The 17,390-nt window shown below is 49.5% G+C and overlaps 1 protein-coding gene across 2 annotated transcripts; it reads right to left on the bottom strand.

Annotated features, from left to right (window-relative positions):
• Positions 1-14,205: 14,205 nt before the first annotated feature.
• LOC123048931 (uncharacterized) lies at positions 14,206-17,176 on the bottom strand. Of its 2 annotated transcripts, XM_044471945.1 has the most exons (3): positions 15,739-17,176; positions 14,977-15,339; positions 14,206-14,453 (listed from the first exon to the last, which is right to left on the bottom strand). In XM_044471945.1, the coding sequence occupies exon 1, from the start codon at positions 17,094-17,096 to the stop codon at positions 16,191-16,193; it is 906 nt and encodes a 301-aa protein (XP_044327880.1). In that variant the 5' UTR covers positions 17,097-17,176; the 3' UTR covers positions 14,206-14,453; positions 14,977-15,339; positions 15,739-16,190. The 2 variants fall into 2 exon arrangements, with proteins under 2 accessions (XP_044327880.1, XP_044327881.1); XM_044471946.1 differs by lacking the exon at positions 14,977-15,339.
• Between the last annotated feature and the right edge of the window lie 214 nt (positions 17,177-17,390).

Genomic DNA, 17,390 nt, shown 5'->3' with positions numbered 1-17,390 from the left:
TCTCAACATGGTATTAGAGCTCTAGGTGTTTTTTTCGCACACGCAACTCATGCTGCTCCCGATCCAATCTCCACAGAAACTTCCCATCCAAGCTAGCTAGTTGATCCAGTCGCTGGCTAGTTGTTGCCCTCCCGTGGAATCCACTGTGAATCGATTTGGTCTCAATCGATTTGGTCCTCGCGTGGAATCCGCTGGCTAATATTGGATCCGATCGGACTTGGTCTCAATTGAACCAGCCGCTGGTCGCTCGTCCTCTTCCAAGGTCGCTGCCGGCCGTGGGCCTTGTCCGCGGAGCTGCTGCTTTCTGCGGCTGACGGCCGCCGGCCTCGTCCGCGCTGTTGTTGCCTTCTGCGGCGCCACCGGCCGCCGTCCCCGTCCGCGCCGCCGCTGCTTGCTGCGGCCACCGGCCTCGTCCGTGCTGCTGCTGCCTTCTGCGGCGCTACCGGTCGCCGGCCCGTCTGCGCCGCTGCTACCGGCTGCCGGCCCCGTCCTCCGCGACGCTACTGTCTTCCACGGCTGCCTGCGGGGCGCTCGCGTGGTTACGTCAGTGGATGCTGCCATTTCTGGTCCGGGTGTCTACTGCTCCAGATTGTGACTCTGTCTAATCGATTTGGTCCTAGTTCGGCTGACTTTTCTTCTGATTGATCTGCTGCTGGTTCTGGCCGATCTCACCTTGGCTAGCTGAGTCTTTGTGACAGAAAAGGAGCACCATGTATTTGGCGTCATCTGGATATGTTGCCATCCCGCGCTGCCCGGTGATAGATGGGGCTAACTATGCTGAGTTCGTTGCCTTTATGCGTATTCACATGCGTGGCATTCGTCTGTGGGGTGTTCTTTCCGGTGAGGTCCCCTGTCCTCTCCGCCGAGTGCCTCCTGTGGCTCCTACCCCACCGCCGACGCCACCGGCTATTGACGCAGATGCTTCTGATGCTGATAGGGCTGCAGCCACGGTTGTTGCTGATGATGCAGCTGCCGCTTATGACCAGGAGGTCTTGGATTATTCAAATGCTCTTTCTGTTTATCGTGACGATCTGGCTGCTTACACTCAGTGGTGTGATGATGATGCTCGTGCTGCGACTGTTCTCACTTCCAGTGTTTTGCCTCAGTTTGCTTCTGAGTTTATAGGCCTCGGTACTGTCTTTGAGATGTGGACTCATCTTCGTCAGCGCTATCAGCCCTCTGGTGATGCTCTCTACTTGTCTGTGGTCCGTCAGGAGCATGCTCTTCAGTAGGGAGACTCCACTATTGATGAGTTCTACACTCAGAGTTCTGCTATCTGGCGCCAGCTTGACTCCCTTCGCACTACTGTTTGTGGCACTTGCCCGTGTTGCCAGACTGTGAGGTCAGACTTGGAGTTTCAGCGCGTCTATGAGTTCTTGTCATGGCTTCGTGGGGAGTTTGAGCCTCGACGTGCTCAGTTGTTTGCTCGTGGCCGTGTTCCTATTTCTGAGGTGCTTTCTGAGCTTCGTGCTGAGGAGACTCACCTTCGTGCTGTTGGTTTGCTTCAGGTTCCCTCTGTGCTCGGTGCTTGAGCTGCTACTCCACCAGTGTCTTCTCGCTCCAGTGCTCCGCCACTACTGCCCACTCCTTCGGGTAGTAAGGCCCGCTCTCGTGAAGGCCGCTCTCGTCCTCGTACTCATTGTGACTACTGCAACAGGGATGGTCACCCCGAGTCTGATTGCTTCAAGAAGAAGCGTGATATGCGTAATAGGGAGCGCAATTCTTCTTCTGGGACTCGTGCTTCTTCCTCGATGATGTCTACTGTCTCCTTGACTGAGCAATATATTGTGAAGCTCAAGCGTCTACTTGCGGCTTCAGGTTCTTCGACGGGTACTGCAGGCTCTGTGACTGGTGCTTCTAGTGCTGAGCGACCACTGTCTACACAGGCAGGTACATCCCCATGGGTTCTGGATTCTGGAGCTTCATTTCATATGTCCTCGGATTCTTCTATCTTGTCCTCTCATAGATCTCTCGATTTTCCTATTAATGTTCTTACTGCTGATGGTACTCCTCTTCCAGTTGCGAGTGGAGGCACTCTTGCCACTTCTTCCTTTTATGTTCCAGATGTTTCTCATGTGCCTCGCCTTACCATGAACCTATTTTCTGTGGGTCAGCTTATTGATTCTGGTTGTCGTGTCATTCTTGACGTTGATTCTTGCACTATCCAGGATCGCCACACGAAGGCTCTGGTTGGGGCTGGCCCGCGCCGCCATGATTCTCAGGGGCTTTGGGAGTTGGACTGGCTTAATGTTCCTTCCGCTGCCACCAGACGCGCCAGTCCATCTGCCTTCGTCGCTTCAGCTACCAGCTCCTTCCAGCAGTGGCATCATCGACTTGGTCACCTTTGTGGTTCTCGACTATCATCTTTAGTTCATCGTGGTCTTCTGGGGCCTGTCTCAGGAGATGTCTCCTTACAGTGTCAGGGTTGTAGGCTTGGTAAACAAGTTCAATTACCTTATCCTACTAGCGAGTCAGTGTCTCAGCGCCCTTTTGATTTAGTACATTCGAATGTGTGGGGTCCGGCTCCCTTCTCTTCTAAAGGGGGGCATCGCTACTATATTATTTTTATAGATGATTTCTCTCGCTACACTTGGCTTTACTTCATGTCTTCTCGTAGTGAGGTTCTCTCTATTTATAAGCGGTTTGCCGCCATGGTCCACACTCAGTTCTCTACACCTATTCGCGTGTTCCGTGCTGATTCTGCTGGCGAGTATATCTCCAAAATGTTGCGTGGTTTTCTTGCTGAGCAGGGTACTCTTGCTCAGTTCTCTTGTCCCGGTGCTCATGCTCAGAATGGCGTGGCTGAGCGCAAGCATCGTCACCTTCTTGAGACAGCTCGTGCGATGATGATTTCCGCCTCTTTTCCACCTCATTTCTGGGCTGAGGCTGTCTTCACTGCCACATATCTCATAAACATTCAACCCTCATCTGCTCTACAGGGAGGTATTCCTCTAGAGCGTCTTTCTGATCATTCTCCTGATTATTCTGCTCTTCGGTTGTTTGGTTGTGTTTGTTATGTTCTCCTTGCTCCCCGAGAACGCACCAAACTAACCACTCAGTCTGTCGAGTGTGTTTTTCTGGGCTATAGTGATGAACATAAGGGTTATCGGTGTTGGGATCCCGTCGGTCGACGGATGCGTATTTCTAGGGATGTGACTTTTGATTAGTCTCGTCCATTCTACCCACGACCATCCTCTTCGACCTTTTCAGTAGAGGATATCTCTTTTCTCACGTTTCCTGATACACCTCCCTCTATGCCATATTCCTACTCCTCCTTCTCGTCTCACTATTGCAGATCCGACACCATCTTCTCCTATTGTTTCTTCTCCTTCCTTATTGCATGACACTCCACCTTCATCACCGATGTCTTCTCCATCTCCATCACCTCCGGTGGTTCCTTCTCATCCCACTTCTCCTTTTCATTATACCCGTCGTCGACATGTTATGGATGAATCTTCTGACGTGCCATCTACTTCTGGTGCACCGTCTTCCTCGTCCCAGCCGACTTATGGTCTTCGGGCTCGACCTTGCCCTCCTCCTGACCGCTATTCTCCTAGCCGATATGGCCTTTCAGTTGTACTTGAGCCTACCTCTTATCATGATGCTGTTATTCACCCCGAATGGCAGTTTGCGATGGCAGAGGAGATTGCCGCACTTGAGCGCAACAACACATGGGATCTCATTTCTCTTCCTGCCCGTGTTCGTCCCATCACTTGTAAGTGGGTCTATAAGATTAAGACTCGCTCTGATGGTTCTCTCGAGCGTTATAAAGCTCGTCTTGTGGCTCGTGGCTTTCAGCAGGAGCATGGTCGTGATTATGATGAGACATTTGCTCCTGTGGCCCATATGACCACTGTCCGCACACTTCTCGCTGTGGCCTCTGTTCGCCACTGGTCCGTGTCACAACTTGATGTTAAAAATGCTTTTCTTAATGGTGAGTTGCATGAGGAGGTGTTGGGGATCGTAGCAGAATTTTAAAATTTCCTACGCATCACCAAGATCCATCTATGGAGTATACTAGCAACAAGGGGAAAGGAGTGCATCTACATACCCTTGTAGATCGCGAGCGGAAGCGTTCAAGTGAACGGGGTTGATGGAGTCGTACTCGTCGTGATCCAAATCACCGATGACCGAGTGCCGAACGGACGGCACCTCCGCGTTCAACACACCTACGGAGCAGCGACGTCTCCTCCTTCTTGATCCAGCAAGGGGGAAGGAGAGGTTGATGGAGATCCAGCAGCACGACGGCGTGGTGGTGGATGTAGCGGGGATCTCGGCAGGGCTTCGCCGAGCTTCTACGAGAGGGAGAGGTGTTGCAGGGGGAGAGGGAGGCGCCAGGGGCTGTGGTGCTGCTGCCCTCCCTCCCCCCCCACTATATATAGGCCCCCTGGGAGGGGGGCGCCGGCCCTGGATCCCATCTACAAGGGGGGCGGCGGCCAGGGGGGAAGCTTGCCCCCCAAGGCAAGTGGGGCGCCCCCCACCCCTAGGGTTTCCAACCCTAGGCGCAGGGGGAGGCCCAAGGGGGGCGCCCCAGCCCACTAAGGGCTGGTTCCCTTCCCACTTCAGCCCATGGGGCCCTCCGGGATAGGTGGTCCCACCCAGTGGACCCCCGGGACCCTTCCGGTGGTCCCGGTACAATACCGATAACCCCCGAAACTTTCCCGGTGGCCAAAACTGGACTTCCTATATATGATTCTTCACCTCCGGACCATTCCGGAACTCCTCGTGACGTCCGGGATCTCATCCGGGACTCCGAACAACTTTCAGGTTTCCCCATACTCATATCTCTACAACCCTAGCGTCACCGAACCTTAAGTGTGTAGACCCTACGGGTTCGGGAGACATGCAGACATGACCGAGACGCCTCTCCGGTCAATAACCAACAGCGGGATCTGGATACCCATGTTGGCTCCCACATGTTCCACGATGATCGCATCGGATGAACCACGATGTCGAGGATTCAATCAATCCCGTATACAATTCCCTTTGTCAATCGGTACGTTACTTGCCGAGATTCGATCGTCGGTATCCCAATACCTTGTTCAATCTCGTTATCGGCAAGTCTCTTTACTCGTACCGTAATGCATGATCCCGTGGCTAACTCCTTAGTCACATTGAGCTCATTATGATGATGCATTACCGAGTGGGCCCAGAGATACCTCTCCGTCATACGGAGTGACAAATCCCAGTCTCGATCCGTGTCAACCCAACAGATACTTTCAGAGATACCCGTAGTGTACCTTTATAGTCACCCAGTTACGTTGTGAAGTTTGGTACACCCAAAGCACTCCTACGGCATCCGGGAGTTACACAATCTCATGGTCTAAGGAAAAGATACTTGACATTGGAAAAGCTCTAGCAAACGAACTACACGATATTTGCGCTATGCTTAGGATTGGGTCTTGTCCATCACATCATTCTCCTAATGACGTGATCCCGTTATCAATGACATCCAATGTCCATAGTCAGGAAACCATGACTATCTGTTGATCAACGAGCTAGTCAACTAGAGGCTTACTAGGGACACGTTGTGGTCTATGTATTAACACATGTATTACAATTTCCGGATAACACAATTATAGCATGAACAATAGACAATTATCATGAACAAAGAAATATAATAATAACCATTTATTATTGCCTCTAGGGCATATTTCCAACAGTCTCCCACTTGCACTAGAGTCAATAATCTAGTTACATTGTGATGAATCGAACACCCATAGCGTTCTGGTGTTGATTATGTTTTGCTCTAGGGAGAGGTTTAGTCAACGGATCTGCTACATTCAGGTCCGTATGTACTTTACAAATATCTATGTCTCCATTCTGAACACTTTCACGAATGGAGTTGAAGCGACGCTTGATATGCCTGGTCTTCCTGTGAAACCTGGGCTCCTTGGAAAGGGCAATAGCTCCAGTGTTGTCACAGAAGAGAGTCATCGGGCCCGACGCATTGGGAATCACCCCTAGGTCGGTAATGAACTCCTTTATCCAGACTGCTTCCTGTGCTGCCTCTGAGGCCGCCATGTACTCCTCTTCACATGTAGATCCCGCCACGACGCTTTGCTTGCAACTGCACCAGCTTACTGCCCCTCCATTCAAAATATACACGTATCCGGTTTGTGACTTCGAGTCATCCAGATCTGTGTCGAAGGTAGCATCGACGTAACCCTTTACGACGAGCTCTTCGTCACCTCCATAAACGAGAAACATATCCTTAGTCCTCTTCATGTACTTCAAGATATTCTTGACCGCTGTCCAGTGTTCCATGCCGGGATTACTTTGGTACCTTCCTACCAAACTTACGGCAAGGTTTACATCAGGTCTGGTACACAGCATGGCATACATAGTAGACCCTATGGCCGAGGCATAGGGGATGACACTCATCTTTTCTCTATCTTCTGTCGTGGTCGGGCATTGAGCCGTGCTCAATTGCACACCTTGCAATACAGGCAAGAACCCCTTCTTGGACTGATCCATATTGAACTTCTTCAATATCTTGTCAAGGTACGTACTCTGTGAAAGACCAATGAGTCGTCTTGATCTATCTCTATAGATCTTGATGCCTAATATATAAGCAGCTTCTCCAAGGTCCTTCATTGGAAAACACTTATTCAAATAGGCCTTTATACTTTCCAAGAATTCTATATCATTTCCCATCAATAGTATGTCATCCACATATAATATGAGAAATGCTACAGAGCTCCCACTCACTTTCTTGTAAACACAGGCTTCTTCATAAGTCGGTGTAAACCCAAACGCTTTGATCATCTCATCAAAGCGAATGTTCCAACTCCGAGATGCTTGCACCAGCCCATAGATTGAGCGCTGGAGCTTGCATACTTTGTTAGCATTCTTAGGATCGACAAAACCTTCCGGCTGCATCATATACAATTCTTCCTTAAGGAAGCCGTTAAGGAATGCCGTTTTGACGTCCATTTGCCATATCTCATAATCATAGAATGCGGCAATTGCTAACATGATTCAGACGGACTTCAGCTTCGCTACGGGTGAGAAAGTCTCATCGTAGTCAACCCCTTGAACTTGTCGATAACCCTTAGCGATAAGTCGAGCCTTATAGATGGTCACATTACCATCCGCGTCTGTCTTCTTCTTAAAGATCCATTTATTTTCTATCGCTCGCCGATCATCGGGCAAGTCAGTCAAAGTCCATACTTCGTTTTCATACATGGATCCTATCTCGGATTTCATGGCTTCTAGCCATTTGTCGGAATCCGGGCCCGCCGTCGCTTCTTCATAGTTCGAAGGTTCACCGTTGTCTAACAACATGATTTCCAGGACAGGGTTGCCGTACCACTCTGGTGCGGAACGTGTCCTTGTGGACCTTCGAAGTTTAGCAGTAACTTGATCAGAAGCTTCATGATCATCATCATTAACTTCCTCCCCAGTCGGTGTAGGCACCACAAGAATATCTTCCCGCGCTGCGCTACTTTCCGGTTCGGAAGGGGTGACTATCACCTCATCAAGTTCCACTTTCCTCCCACTTACTTCCTTCGAGAGAAACTCTTTCTCCAGAAAGGACCCGTTCTTGGCAACGAAGATCTTGCCTTCGGATCTGAGGTAGAAGGTATACCCAATAGTTTCCTTAGGGTATCCTATGAAGACGCATTTCTCCGACTTGGGTTCGAGCTTTTCAGGTTGAAGTTTCTTGACATAAGCATCGCATCCCCAAACTTTTAGAAACGACAGCTTAGGTTTGTTCCCAAACCATAATTCATACGGTGTCGTCTCAACGGATTTCGGCGGAGCCCTATTTAAAGTGAATGCGGCAGTCTCTAAAGCATAGCCCCAAAATGAGAGCGGTAGATCGGTAAGAGACATCATAGATCGCACCATATCCAATAGAGTGCGATTACGACATTCGGACACACCATTTCGCTGAGGTGTTCTAGGAGGCGTGAGTTGTGAAATGATTCCACATTTCTTTAAGTGTGTGCCAAATTCGTGACTTAAATATTCCCCTCCACGATCTGATCACAGGAACTTTATTTTCCTGTCACGTTGATTCTCAACCTCACTCTGAAATTCCTTGAACTTTTCAAAGGTTTCAGACTTGTGTTTCATTAGGTAGACATACCCATATCTACTTAAGTCATCAGTGAGAGTGAGAACATAACGGTATCCTCCGCGAGCCTCAACACTCATTGGACCGCACACATCGGTATGTATGATTTCTAATAAATTGGTTGCTCGCTCCATTGTTCCGGAGAACGGAGTCTTGGTCATCTTAGCCATGAGGCATGGTTCGCACGTGTCAAATGATTCGTAATCAAGAGACTCCAAAAGTCCATCTGCATGGAGCTTCTTCATGCGCTTGACACCAATGTGACCAAGGCGGCAGTGCCACAAGTATGTGGGACTATCGTTATCAACTTTACATCTTTTGTTATTCACACTATGAATATGTGTAACATCACGTTCGAGATTCATCAAGAATAAACCATTGACCAGCGGGGCATGACCATAAAACATATCTCTCATATAAATAGAACAACCATTATTCTCGGATTTAAATGAGTAGCCATCTCGAATTAAACGAGATCCAGATACAATGTTCATGCTCAAAGCTGGCACTAACTAACAATTATTGAGGTTTAAAACTAATCCCGTAGGAAAATGCAGAGGCAGCGTGCCGACGGCGATCACATCGACCTTGGAACCATTCCCGACGCGCGTCGTCACCTCGTCCTTCGCCAGTCTCCGCTTATTTCGCAGCTCCTGTTTTGAGTTACAAATATGAGCAACCGCACCGGTATCAAATACCCAGGAGCTACTACGAGTACTGGTAAGGTACACATCAATTACATGTATATCACATATACCTTTGGTGTTGCCGGCCTTCTTGTCCGCTAAGTATTTGGGGCAGTTCCGCTTCCAGTGACCACTTCCCTTGCAATAAAAGCACTCAGTCTCAGGCTTGGGTCCATTCTTTGACTTCTTCCCGGCAACTGGCTTACCGGGCGCGGCAACTCCCTTGCCGTCCTTCTTGAAGTTCTTCTTACCCTTGCCCTTCTTGAACTTAGTGGTTTTATTCACCATCAACACTTGATGTTCCTTTCTGATCTCCACCTCCGCTGATTTCAGCATTGAATATACCTCAGGAATGGTCTTTTCCATCCCTTGCATATTGAAGTTCATCACAAAGCTCTTGTAGCTCGGTGGAAGCGACTGAAGGATTCTGTCAATGACCGCGTCATCCGGGAGATTAACTCCCAGCTGATACAAGCGGTTGTGTAACCCAGACATTCTGAGTATGTGCTCACTAACAGAACTATTTTCCTCCATTTTACAGCTGAAGAACTTGTCGGAGACTTCATATCTCTCGACCCGGGCATGAGCTTGGAAAACCATTTTCAGCTCTTCGAACATCTCATATGCTCCATGTTTCTCAAAACGCTTTTGGAGCCCCGGTTCTAAGCTGTAAAGCATGCCGCATTGAACGAGGGAGTAATCATCAGCACGTGATTGCCAAGCGTTCATAACGTCTTGGTTCTCTGGGATGGGTGCTTCACCTACCGGTGCTTCTAGGACATAATCTTTCTTGGCAGCTATGAGGATGATCCTCAGGTTCCGGACCCAGTCCGTATAGTTGCTGCCATCATCTTTCAGCTTGGTTTTCTCTAGGAACGCGTTGAAGTTGAGGGCAACGTGGGCCATTTGATCTACAAGACATATTGTAAAGATTTTAGACTAAGTTCATGATAATTAAGTTCATCTAATCAAATTATTCAATGAACTCCCACTTAGATAGATATCCCTCTAGTCAGCTAAGTGAAACATGATCCGAGTTAACTAGGCCGTGTCCGATCATCACGTGAGACAGACTAGTCAAGATCGGTGAACATCTCCATGTTGATCGTATCTTCTATACGACTCATGCTCGACCTTTCGGTCTTCCGTGTTCCGAGGCCTTGTCTGTACATGCTAGGCTCGTCAAGTCAACCTAAGTGTATTGCGTGTGTTCCGAGGCCATGTCTGTACATGCTAGGCTCGTCAACACCCGTTGTATGCGAACGTTAGAATCTATCACACCCGATCATCACGTGGTGCTTCGAAACAACGAACCTTCGCAACGGTGCAAAGTTAGGGGGAACACTTTCTTGAAATTATTATAAGGGATCATCTTACTTACTACCGTCGTTCTAAGCAAATAAGATGCAAAACATGATAAACATCACATGCAATCAAATAGTAACATGATATGGCCAATATTATTTGCTCCTTTGATCTCCATCTTCGGGGCGCCATGATCATCTTCGTCACCGGCATGACACCATGATCTCCATCATCGTGTCTTCATGAAGTTGTCACGCCAACGATTACTTCTACTTCTATGGCTAACGCGTTTAGCAATAAAGTAAAGTAATTTACATGGCGTTATTCAATGACACGCAGGTCATACAAAATATTAAAGACAACTCCTATGGCTCCTGCCGGTTGTCATACTCATCGACATGCAAGTCGTGATTCCTATTACAAGAATATGATCAATCTCATACATCACATATATCATTCATCACATCTTCTGGCCATATCACATCACAAGGCACATGCTGCAAAAACAAGTTAGACGTCCTCTAATTGTTGTTGCAAGTTTTTACGTGGCTTCTATAGGTTTCTAGCAAGAACGTTTCTTACCTACGTAAAACCACAACGTGATATGCCAATTTCTATTTACCCTTCATAAGGACCCTTTTCATCGAATCCGTTCCGACTAAAGTGGGAGAGACAGACACCCGCTAGCCACCTTATGCAACTAGTGCATGTCAGTCGGTGGAACCTGTCTCACGTAAGCGTACGTGTAAGGTCGGTCCGGGCCGCTTCATCCCACAATACCGCCGAAACAAGATAAGACTAGTAGTGGCAAGAAAAATTGACAACATCTACGCCCACAACTGCTTTGTGTTCTACTCGTGCATAGTAACTACGCATAGGCCTAGCTCATGATGCCACTGTTGGGGATCGTAGCAGAATTTTAAAATTTCCTACGCATCACCAAGATCCATCTATGGAGTATACTAGCAACGAGGGGAAAGGAGTGCATCTACATACCCTTGTAGATCGCGAGCGGAAGCGTTCAAGTGAACGGGGTTGATGGAGTCGTACTCGCCGTGATCCAAATCACTGATGACTGAGTGCCGAACGGACGGCACCTCCGCGTTCAACACACGACGGAGCAGCGACGTCTCCTCCTTCTTGATCCAGCAAGGGGGGAGGAGAGTTTGATGGAGATCCAGCAGCACGACGGCGTGGTGGTGGATGTAGCGGGGATCTCGGCAGGGCTTCGCCAAGCTTCTGCGAGAGGGAGAGGTGTTGCAGGGGGAGAGGGAGGCGCCAGGGGCTGTGGTGCGGCTGCCCTCCCTCCCCCCCACTATATATAGGCCCACTGGGAGGGGGGCGCCGGCCCTGGATCCCATCTACAAGGGGGGGTGGCGGCCAGGGGAGGAAGCTTGCCCCCCAAGGCAAGTGGGGCGCCCCCACCCCTAGGGTTTCCAACCCTAGGCGCAGGGGGAGGCCCAAGGGGGGCACCCCAGCCCACTAAGGGCTGACTCCCTTCCCACTTCAGCCCATGGGGCCCTCCGGGATAGGTGGCCCCACCCGATGGACCCCCGGGACCCTTCCGGTGGTCCCGGTACAATACCGATAACCCCCGAAACTTTCCCGGTGGCCAAAACTGGACTTCCTATATATAATTCTTCACCTCCAGACCATTCCGGAACTCCTCGTGACGTCCGGGATCTCATCCGGGACTCCGAACAACTTTCGGGTTTCCGCATACTCATATCTCTACAACCTAGCGTCACCGAACCTTAAGTGTGTAGACCCTACGGGTTCGGGAGACATGCATACATGACCGAGACGCCTCTCCGGTCAATAACCAACAGCGGGATCTAGATACCCATGTTGGCTCCCACATGTTCCACGATGATCTCATCGGATGAACCACGATGTCGAGGATTCAATCAATCCCGTATACAATTCCCTTTGTCAATCGATACGTTACTTGCCCGAGATTCGATCGTCGGTATCCCAATACCTTGTTCAATCTCGTTACCGGCAAGTCTCTTTACTCGTACCGTAATGCATGATCCCGTGGCTAACTCCTTAGTCACATTGAGCTCATTATGATGATGCATTACCGAGTGGGCCCAGAGATACCTCTCCGTCATACGGAGTGACAAATCCCAGTCTCGATCCGTGTCAACCCAACAGATACTTTCAAAGATACCCGTAGTGTACCTTTATAGTCACCCAGTTACGTTGTGACGTTTGGTACACCCAAAGCACTCCTACGGCATCCGGGAGTTACACAATCTCATGGTCTAAGGAAAAGATACTTGACATTGGAAAAGCTCTAGCAAACGAACTACACGATCTTTGCGCTATGCTTAGGATTGGGTCTTGTCCATCACATCATTCTCCTAATGATGTGATCCCGTTATCAATGACATCCAATGTCCATAGTCAGGAAACCATGACTATCTGTTGATCAACGAGCTAGTCAACTAGAGGCTTACTAGGGACACGTTGTGGTCTATGTATTCACACATGTATTACGATTTCTGGATAACACAATTATAGCATGAACAATAGACAATTATCATGAACAAAGAAATATAATAATAACCATTTATTGTTGCCTCTTATGCATATTTCCAGCAGGAGGTTTATATGCAGCCACCACCTGGGTATTCAGTTCCCGATGGCATGGTTTGTCGTCTTCGTCGCTCTCTCTATGGCCTTAAGCAAGCCCCTCGTGCTTGGTTTGAGCGTTTTGCCTCTGTGGTCACTGCTGCTGGTTTTTCACCCAGTGATCATGATCCAGCGTTGTTTGTCCACCTTTTTGCTCATGGTCGCACTCTTCTTCTTCTATATGTTGATGACATGATCATCGCTGGCGACGATTCTGAGTACATTGCCTTTGTCAAGGCACGTCTTAATGAGCAGTTCCTTATGTCTGATCTTGGTCCTCTTCGTTACTTTCTTGGGATTGAGGTTTCCTCCACCTCTGCTGGCTTTTTTATTTCCCAAGAAAAGTATATCCAGGGCCTTCTTACTCGTGCAGCTCTTAGTGATGAGCGCACTGCTGAGACTCCTATGGAGCTCAATGTTCACCTTCGTGCTTCTGATGGTGAGCCCTTGTCTGATCCGACACGTTATCGTCATCTTGTTGGGAGTCTTGTGTATCTTGCTGTCACTCGTCCGGATATCTCTTATCCTGTCCAAATTCTGAGTCAGTTTGTTTCTGCTCCCACTTCAGTTCACTATAGTCACCTTCTTCGTGTTCTACGATATCTTCGTGGCACGATCTCTCATCGTCTCTTTTTCCCCCGTTCCAGCTCGTTATAGCTCCAGGCCTATTCAGATGCTACGTGGGCTAGTGATCCTACGGATCGCCGTTCACTTTCTGCCTACTGTGTCTTTCTTGGTGGTTCCCTCATTTCCTGGAAGACGAAGAAACAGACTGGAGTTTCTCGTTCGAGTGCAGAGGCCGAGTTGCGAGCTATGGTTCTTCTGACGGCTGAGGTGACTTGGTTACGATGGTTACTGGAGGACTTTGGTGTTTCTGTTACTACACCTACCACGCCGTTAGACAGCACGGGTGCTATCAATATTGCGCGGGACCCCGTGAAGCATGAGCTTACCAAACACATTGGTGTTGATGCTTCTTATGTGCGCGCTGCTGTGCAGGATCATGTTGTTGCTCTTCAGTACGTGCCTTCTGAGTTACAGCTAGCGGACTTCTTCACGAAGGCCCAGACTAGAGCGCAACATGAATTTCACCTCTCCAAACTCAGTGTTGTGGATCCACCATGAGTTTGAGGGGGGGTGTTAGAGTTATATTCAGTGATGTATTTTGGCCTTTTGCATTCTAGCCTTTTGGCATCCTCATGTATGTGTATATATGTTGGCATTGGCCTCCTAATAATACAAGTTGCTTTTCTCAACAAACTTTACCAGTGGTGTCGATCAGAAAGTATAAGGAGCTGACCTGAGGCGCCATTCTAAAATGGTTATTCGTTACACTTTTCACTGCACAATCAGATAAAAGTAAAAGAACACACATAGATTCCATTGAAGATTTTATGCGAAAACATATAAAATATTGGTGACATATTATTAAGGAATCATGTTGTCTGCATGACAGATGTTGGTTAAAATAGAAGTTTAGAATTTATCGGTGTGTTCTCAAGGTGTAACCAGTACAGTTAATCTGTTATGCAAAAAGCAGGCATAGAAACAAAACAATGTGATGAACCATCTTATACAAATCAAGCTACAGTAATAATAAAATAAAGAGGATAAGAAACAACCATACATCGTTCTTCCATTCCTGTTTGGGGTTTTATCATTTATTATTAAAATAAGTTCTTCTTAAATGAGAAAAGGAGCGACGGCATCTTTTGGTCTTCATCGCCACATTCAGTTAATGCCTGATACACACATGATTAAGAACACAATGAATACTTAATTATCCCCCAAAGTGGCATTGCTAATATATTACAACATTAATCATCGGCTAAAAATTGCGAAACATAACTGAGAAAGAACTAAAGAATGCTATGGTGAAGTGCTGATGATAACCGGTAAAATTGAACAGATTTTCAACAGATATTTTGCCTCTAAATCTCAATAAACATGTTCAAAACTGATTTGTTGCCACTGGAATCTTAATAAGCATGTTTAAATTTGGTAGCACAGGCCCCAGATAGAGTGCATGCATACGGGGTAAACTTGATGTTGAGTTTATATGTAGACTTCTCAGCGGCTAACCTATTGTCCAGGAACAGCAGCATCAATCATTATTTCTGAGCGTATGCAAGAATGAACCTAGAACCAAATCGAATCATGATGCATTCGAAGCAAACAACTGGGCAACAAAAAAACACCAACTATTTGTGTGCATAACCACGTATAACTGCCTCGTCAAATAAATGGCCAAGGTGAATATCTTACAGACTATGTCCGCCGGCGCTAACGATGTTCCAGCCTGATGTTGGTGCCGTGGCCGGGCGAAATTTCGGTGCCGGTGCGGCAGCAGGAAGGCGTTGCGGGCGTGCGGTTGTGTCATCCATCCAGGCGCGGCAGCAGGGCCGGGCGAAGTTGTGGCGAGGCAGCAGCGAGGCGCCGTCGTGGCCGAGTGAAGCTGAAGCGGGGCAACGGGGAGGAGTTGCAGGCGTGCGGAGGTGCCTCGGCGTCGTGGCCAGGCGAAGCTGAAGCGGGGGCACCAGGGAGGTGTTGCAAGATGCGGCAGCGTCGTTTAGGTGCGGCCTCAAGCTCCATCTTGCGTGGCGATGAGCTCGATTTGGGGACCAGCGGCTTTTGAGAACAGGAGAATGAGATTTGTAGATCAAACAACCTCTTGGAGCATCTCCAACAGGCGCCTAAAAAGAGCTCCGCGCACTAAAAAAATATTTTTTAAGCGCCGAATAACTCTAGCAAATGTTGCAGCGCTAAAAGATTTAGGGCGCGCACTAAAAAACGCTATCGCGCGCAGCATATTTTGGGCTCCGGATTGCGCGCACTTCACAATTTACACTGTCTGCGTCTGCTTTTTGGGCGCGTATTTTTTGGTATCTGCTAAAGCAATGTTGGTCCCAACGTATCAAAAATGCTACATTGGCGCACTAAAACTTTTATTGGACGCGAAATTTGTGTGCAGCCGTTGGAGATGCTCTTAGATGGGTAGATCAAACGTGGAAGAGCACAGTATTATACCTGTATACAACTACCACTTGCCGCCGCCGTAGATGCCTATAAACGTTGCTGATCTTCACTGTCATGCTCCCTTCTCGACCACGGACTACTCAGGCCTACCAAACTCATCCGCTTCAATTCCTTGCAAAAATTGAGGGCGACTCATTAGCTTCAATCGTTTCGCAATGGCCGATGCTAGGCGTAAGCCGACTAATAGCTCGCACCTATAAGCCGCCTTGACAATCGTTCGATCGTGTATATCATATCATAGCCGTTCGCTTTGTTGTCTCTTGGATCGCGAATCCCCCTCCACGCACACTTTCCTCTGCAGGCATCACCATGCAGCGCCCCAAAGGTTGCGCTCCAGGCATGCCTACCAGCACGGCGGCGCACCGGCGATGCCCTCTGCGGCCCTGCCTTGCAGCATGCACTCGACGACACCTAGCAACACTTGCATCACCGCCGACGCCGTTTCACTTTAGCGCCAGCGACAGCTGCATCGCAGCACCGACGATGACCCGACGAAGCTCCATTGCAGCTCCGGTGCTCCATTGCAACTCCGGCGGCGCTCCACTGCAGCCCCCACGGCGCTCCATTGCAAGCTTCAAACGACTCCGACGGTGCTCCATTGCAACTCCGGTAACGCTCCACTGCAGCCCCCACGGCGCTCCATTACATGCTTCAAACGCCTCCGACGGTGCTCCATTGCAACTCCGGCGGCGCTCCATTGCAAGCTTCAAACGACTCCGACGGTGCTCCATTGCAACTCCGGCGACGCTCCACTGCAGCCCCCACGGCGCTCCATTGCATGCTTCAAACGCCTCCGGCGGTGCTCCATTGCAACTCCGGCGGCGCTCCAATGCAGCCCCCACGGCGCTCCATTGAAGCTTCAACGCCTCCGGCGGTGCTCCATTGCCGCCGAGGGTGGGATCCTTCGGTACGAGTTGCAGCGCTATGGTCACCACGGGGAGCGACATTGCGTTGCAGGTTGCAGTATCTTCCGTCGTCGCGTGAGGATAGCGCCGTGGTGTCCACCACGAGCGACGCTGCGATGCAGCATCTGCCGTCGTCGGCGAGTCTAGCACCGTGGTCACCACCATGACGACACTGCATTGGAGCATTTGCCGCCGGTGAGATATGCAGGTGTCGCTTATGCTGCACTGCAGCTCGGCCGCCGTGGCGACATCCACGGGGACGCAACCCCTGGTTTTGCAGCGCCAGTGGACGGGGTGAGAAGCAGCGCCGGTGCCGCCGGGATGAGAAGCAACGGTGGTCCCGGCTTTGCAGCGCCGGTGATTGGGATGAGAAAAGTAGCGCCGGTGGCCGTGAGTCTTGCTGCAACGCGCAAGGAGCGGCCTTGCGGGGCGGTGTAGGAGCATGCAGCGGAGCTCCTCGCAAGGCCATGCGGAGCAGCACGCAGCGGAAAGCAAAGGAGCTGGGATGCGTAGCGAGGAAGCAAAAGGAGCTGGGATGGAAAAGAATGGGTGGTGGAGCAGCGCTCATCTTTGGATAAGGGTAGGTGGCGGACGCTCGGGCCGGGGCACGTGGCAAGCGATGAGGGCGACTTACGCGCACGCAAAATCAGTCGGTGGGAAAGAAGAGATTTCCTTTCGCAATTGGATGGGAATTCTAAAGGAAAGGAAAATAAAAGTATGAGACGGCTCGTGGGGCTA

The sequence above is a fragment of the Triticum aestivum genome, chromosome 2D (genome assembly GCF_018294505.1).
Source record: "Triticum aestivum cultivar Chinese Spring chromosome 2D, IWGSC CS RefSeq v2.1, whole genome shotgun sequence".
NCBI classification, from domain to species: Eukaryota; Viridiplantae; Streptophyta; class Magnoliopsida; order Poales; family Poaceae; genus Triticum; species Triticum aestivum.
The sequence above is the reverse complement of the archived record's forward strand: the minus strand, read 5'-3'. Positions and strand labels throughout refer to the sequence as shown.

Bases quoted from the DNA above. Each gene is read 5' to 3' on its own strand.
- LOC123048931 (XM_044471945.1), bottom strand. From the start codon at position 17,096: ATGCTCCTACACCGCCCCGCAAGGCCGCTCCTTGCGCGTTGCAGCAAG.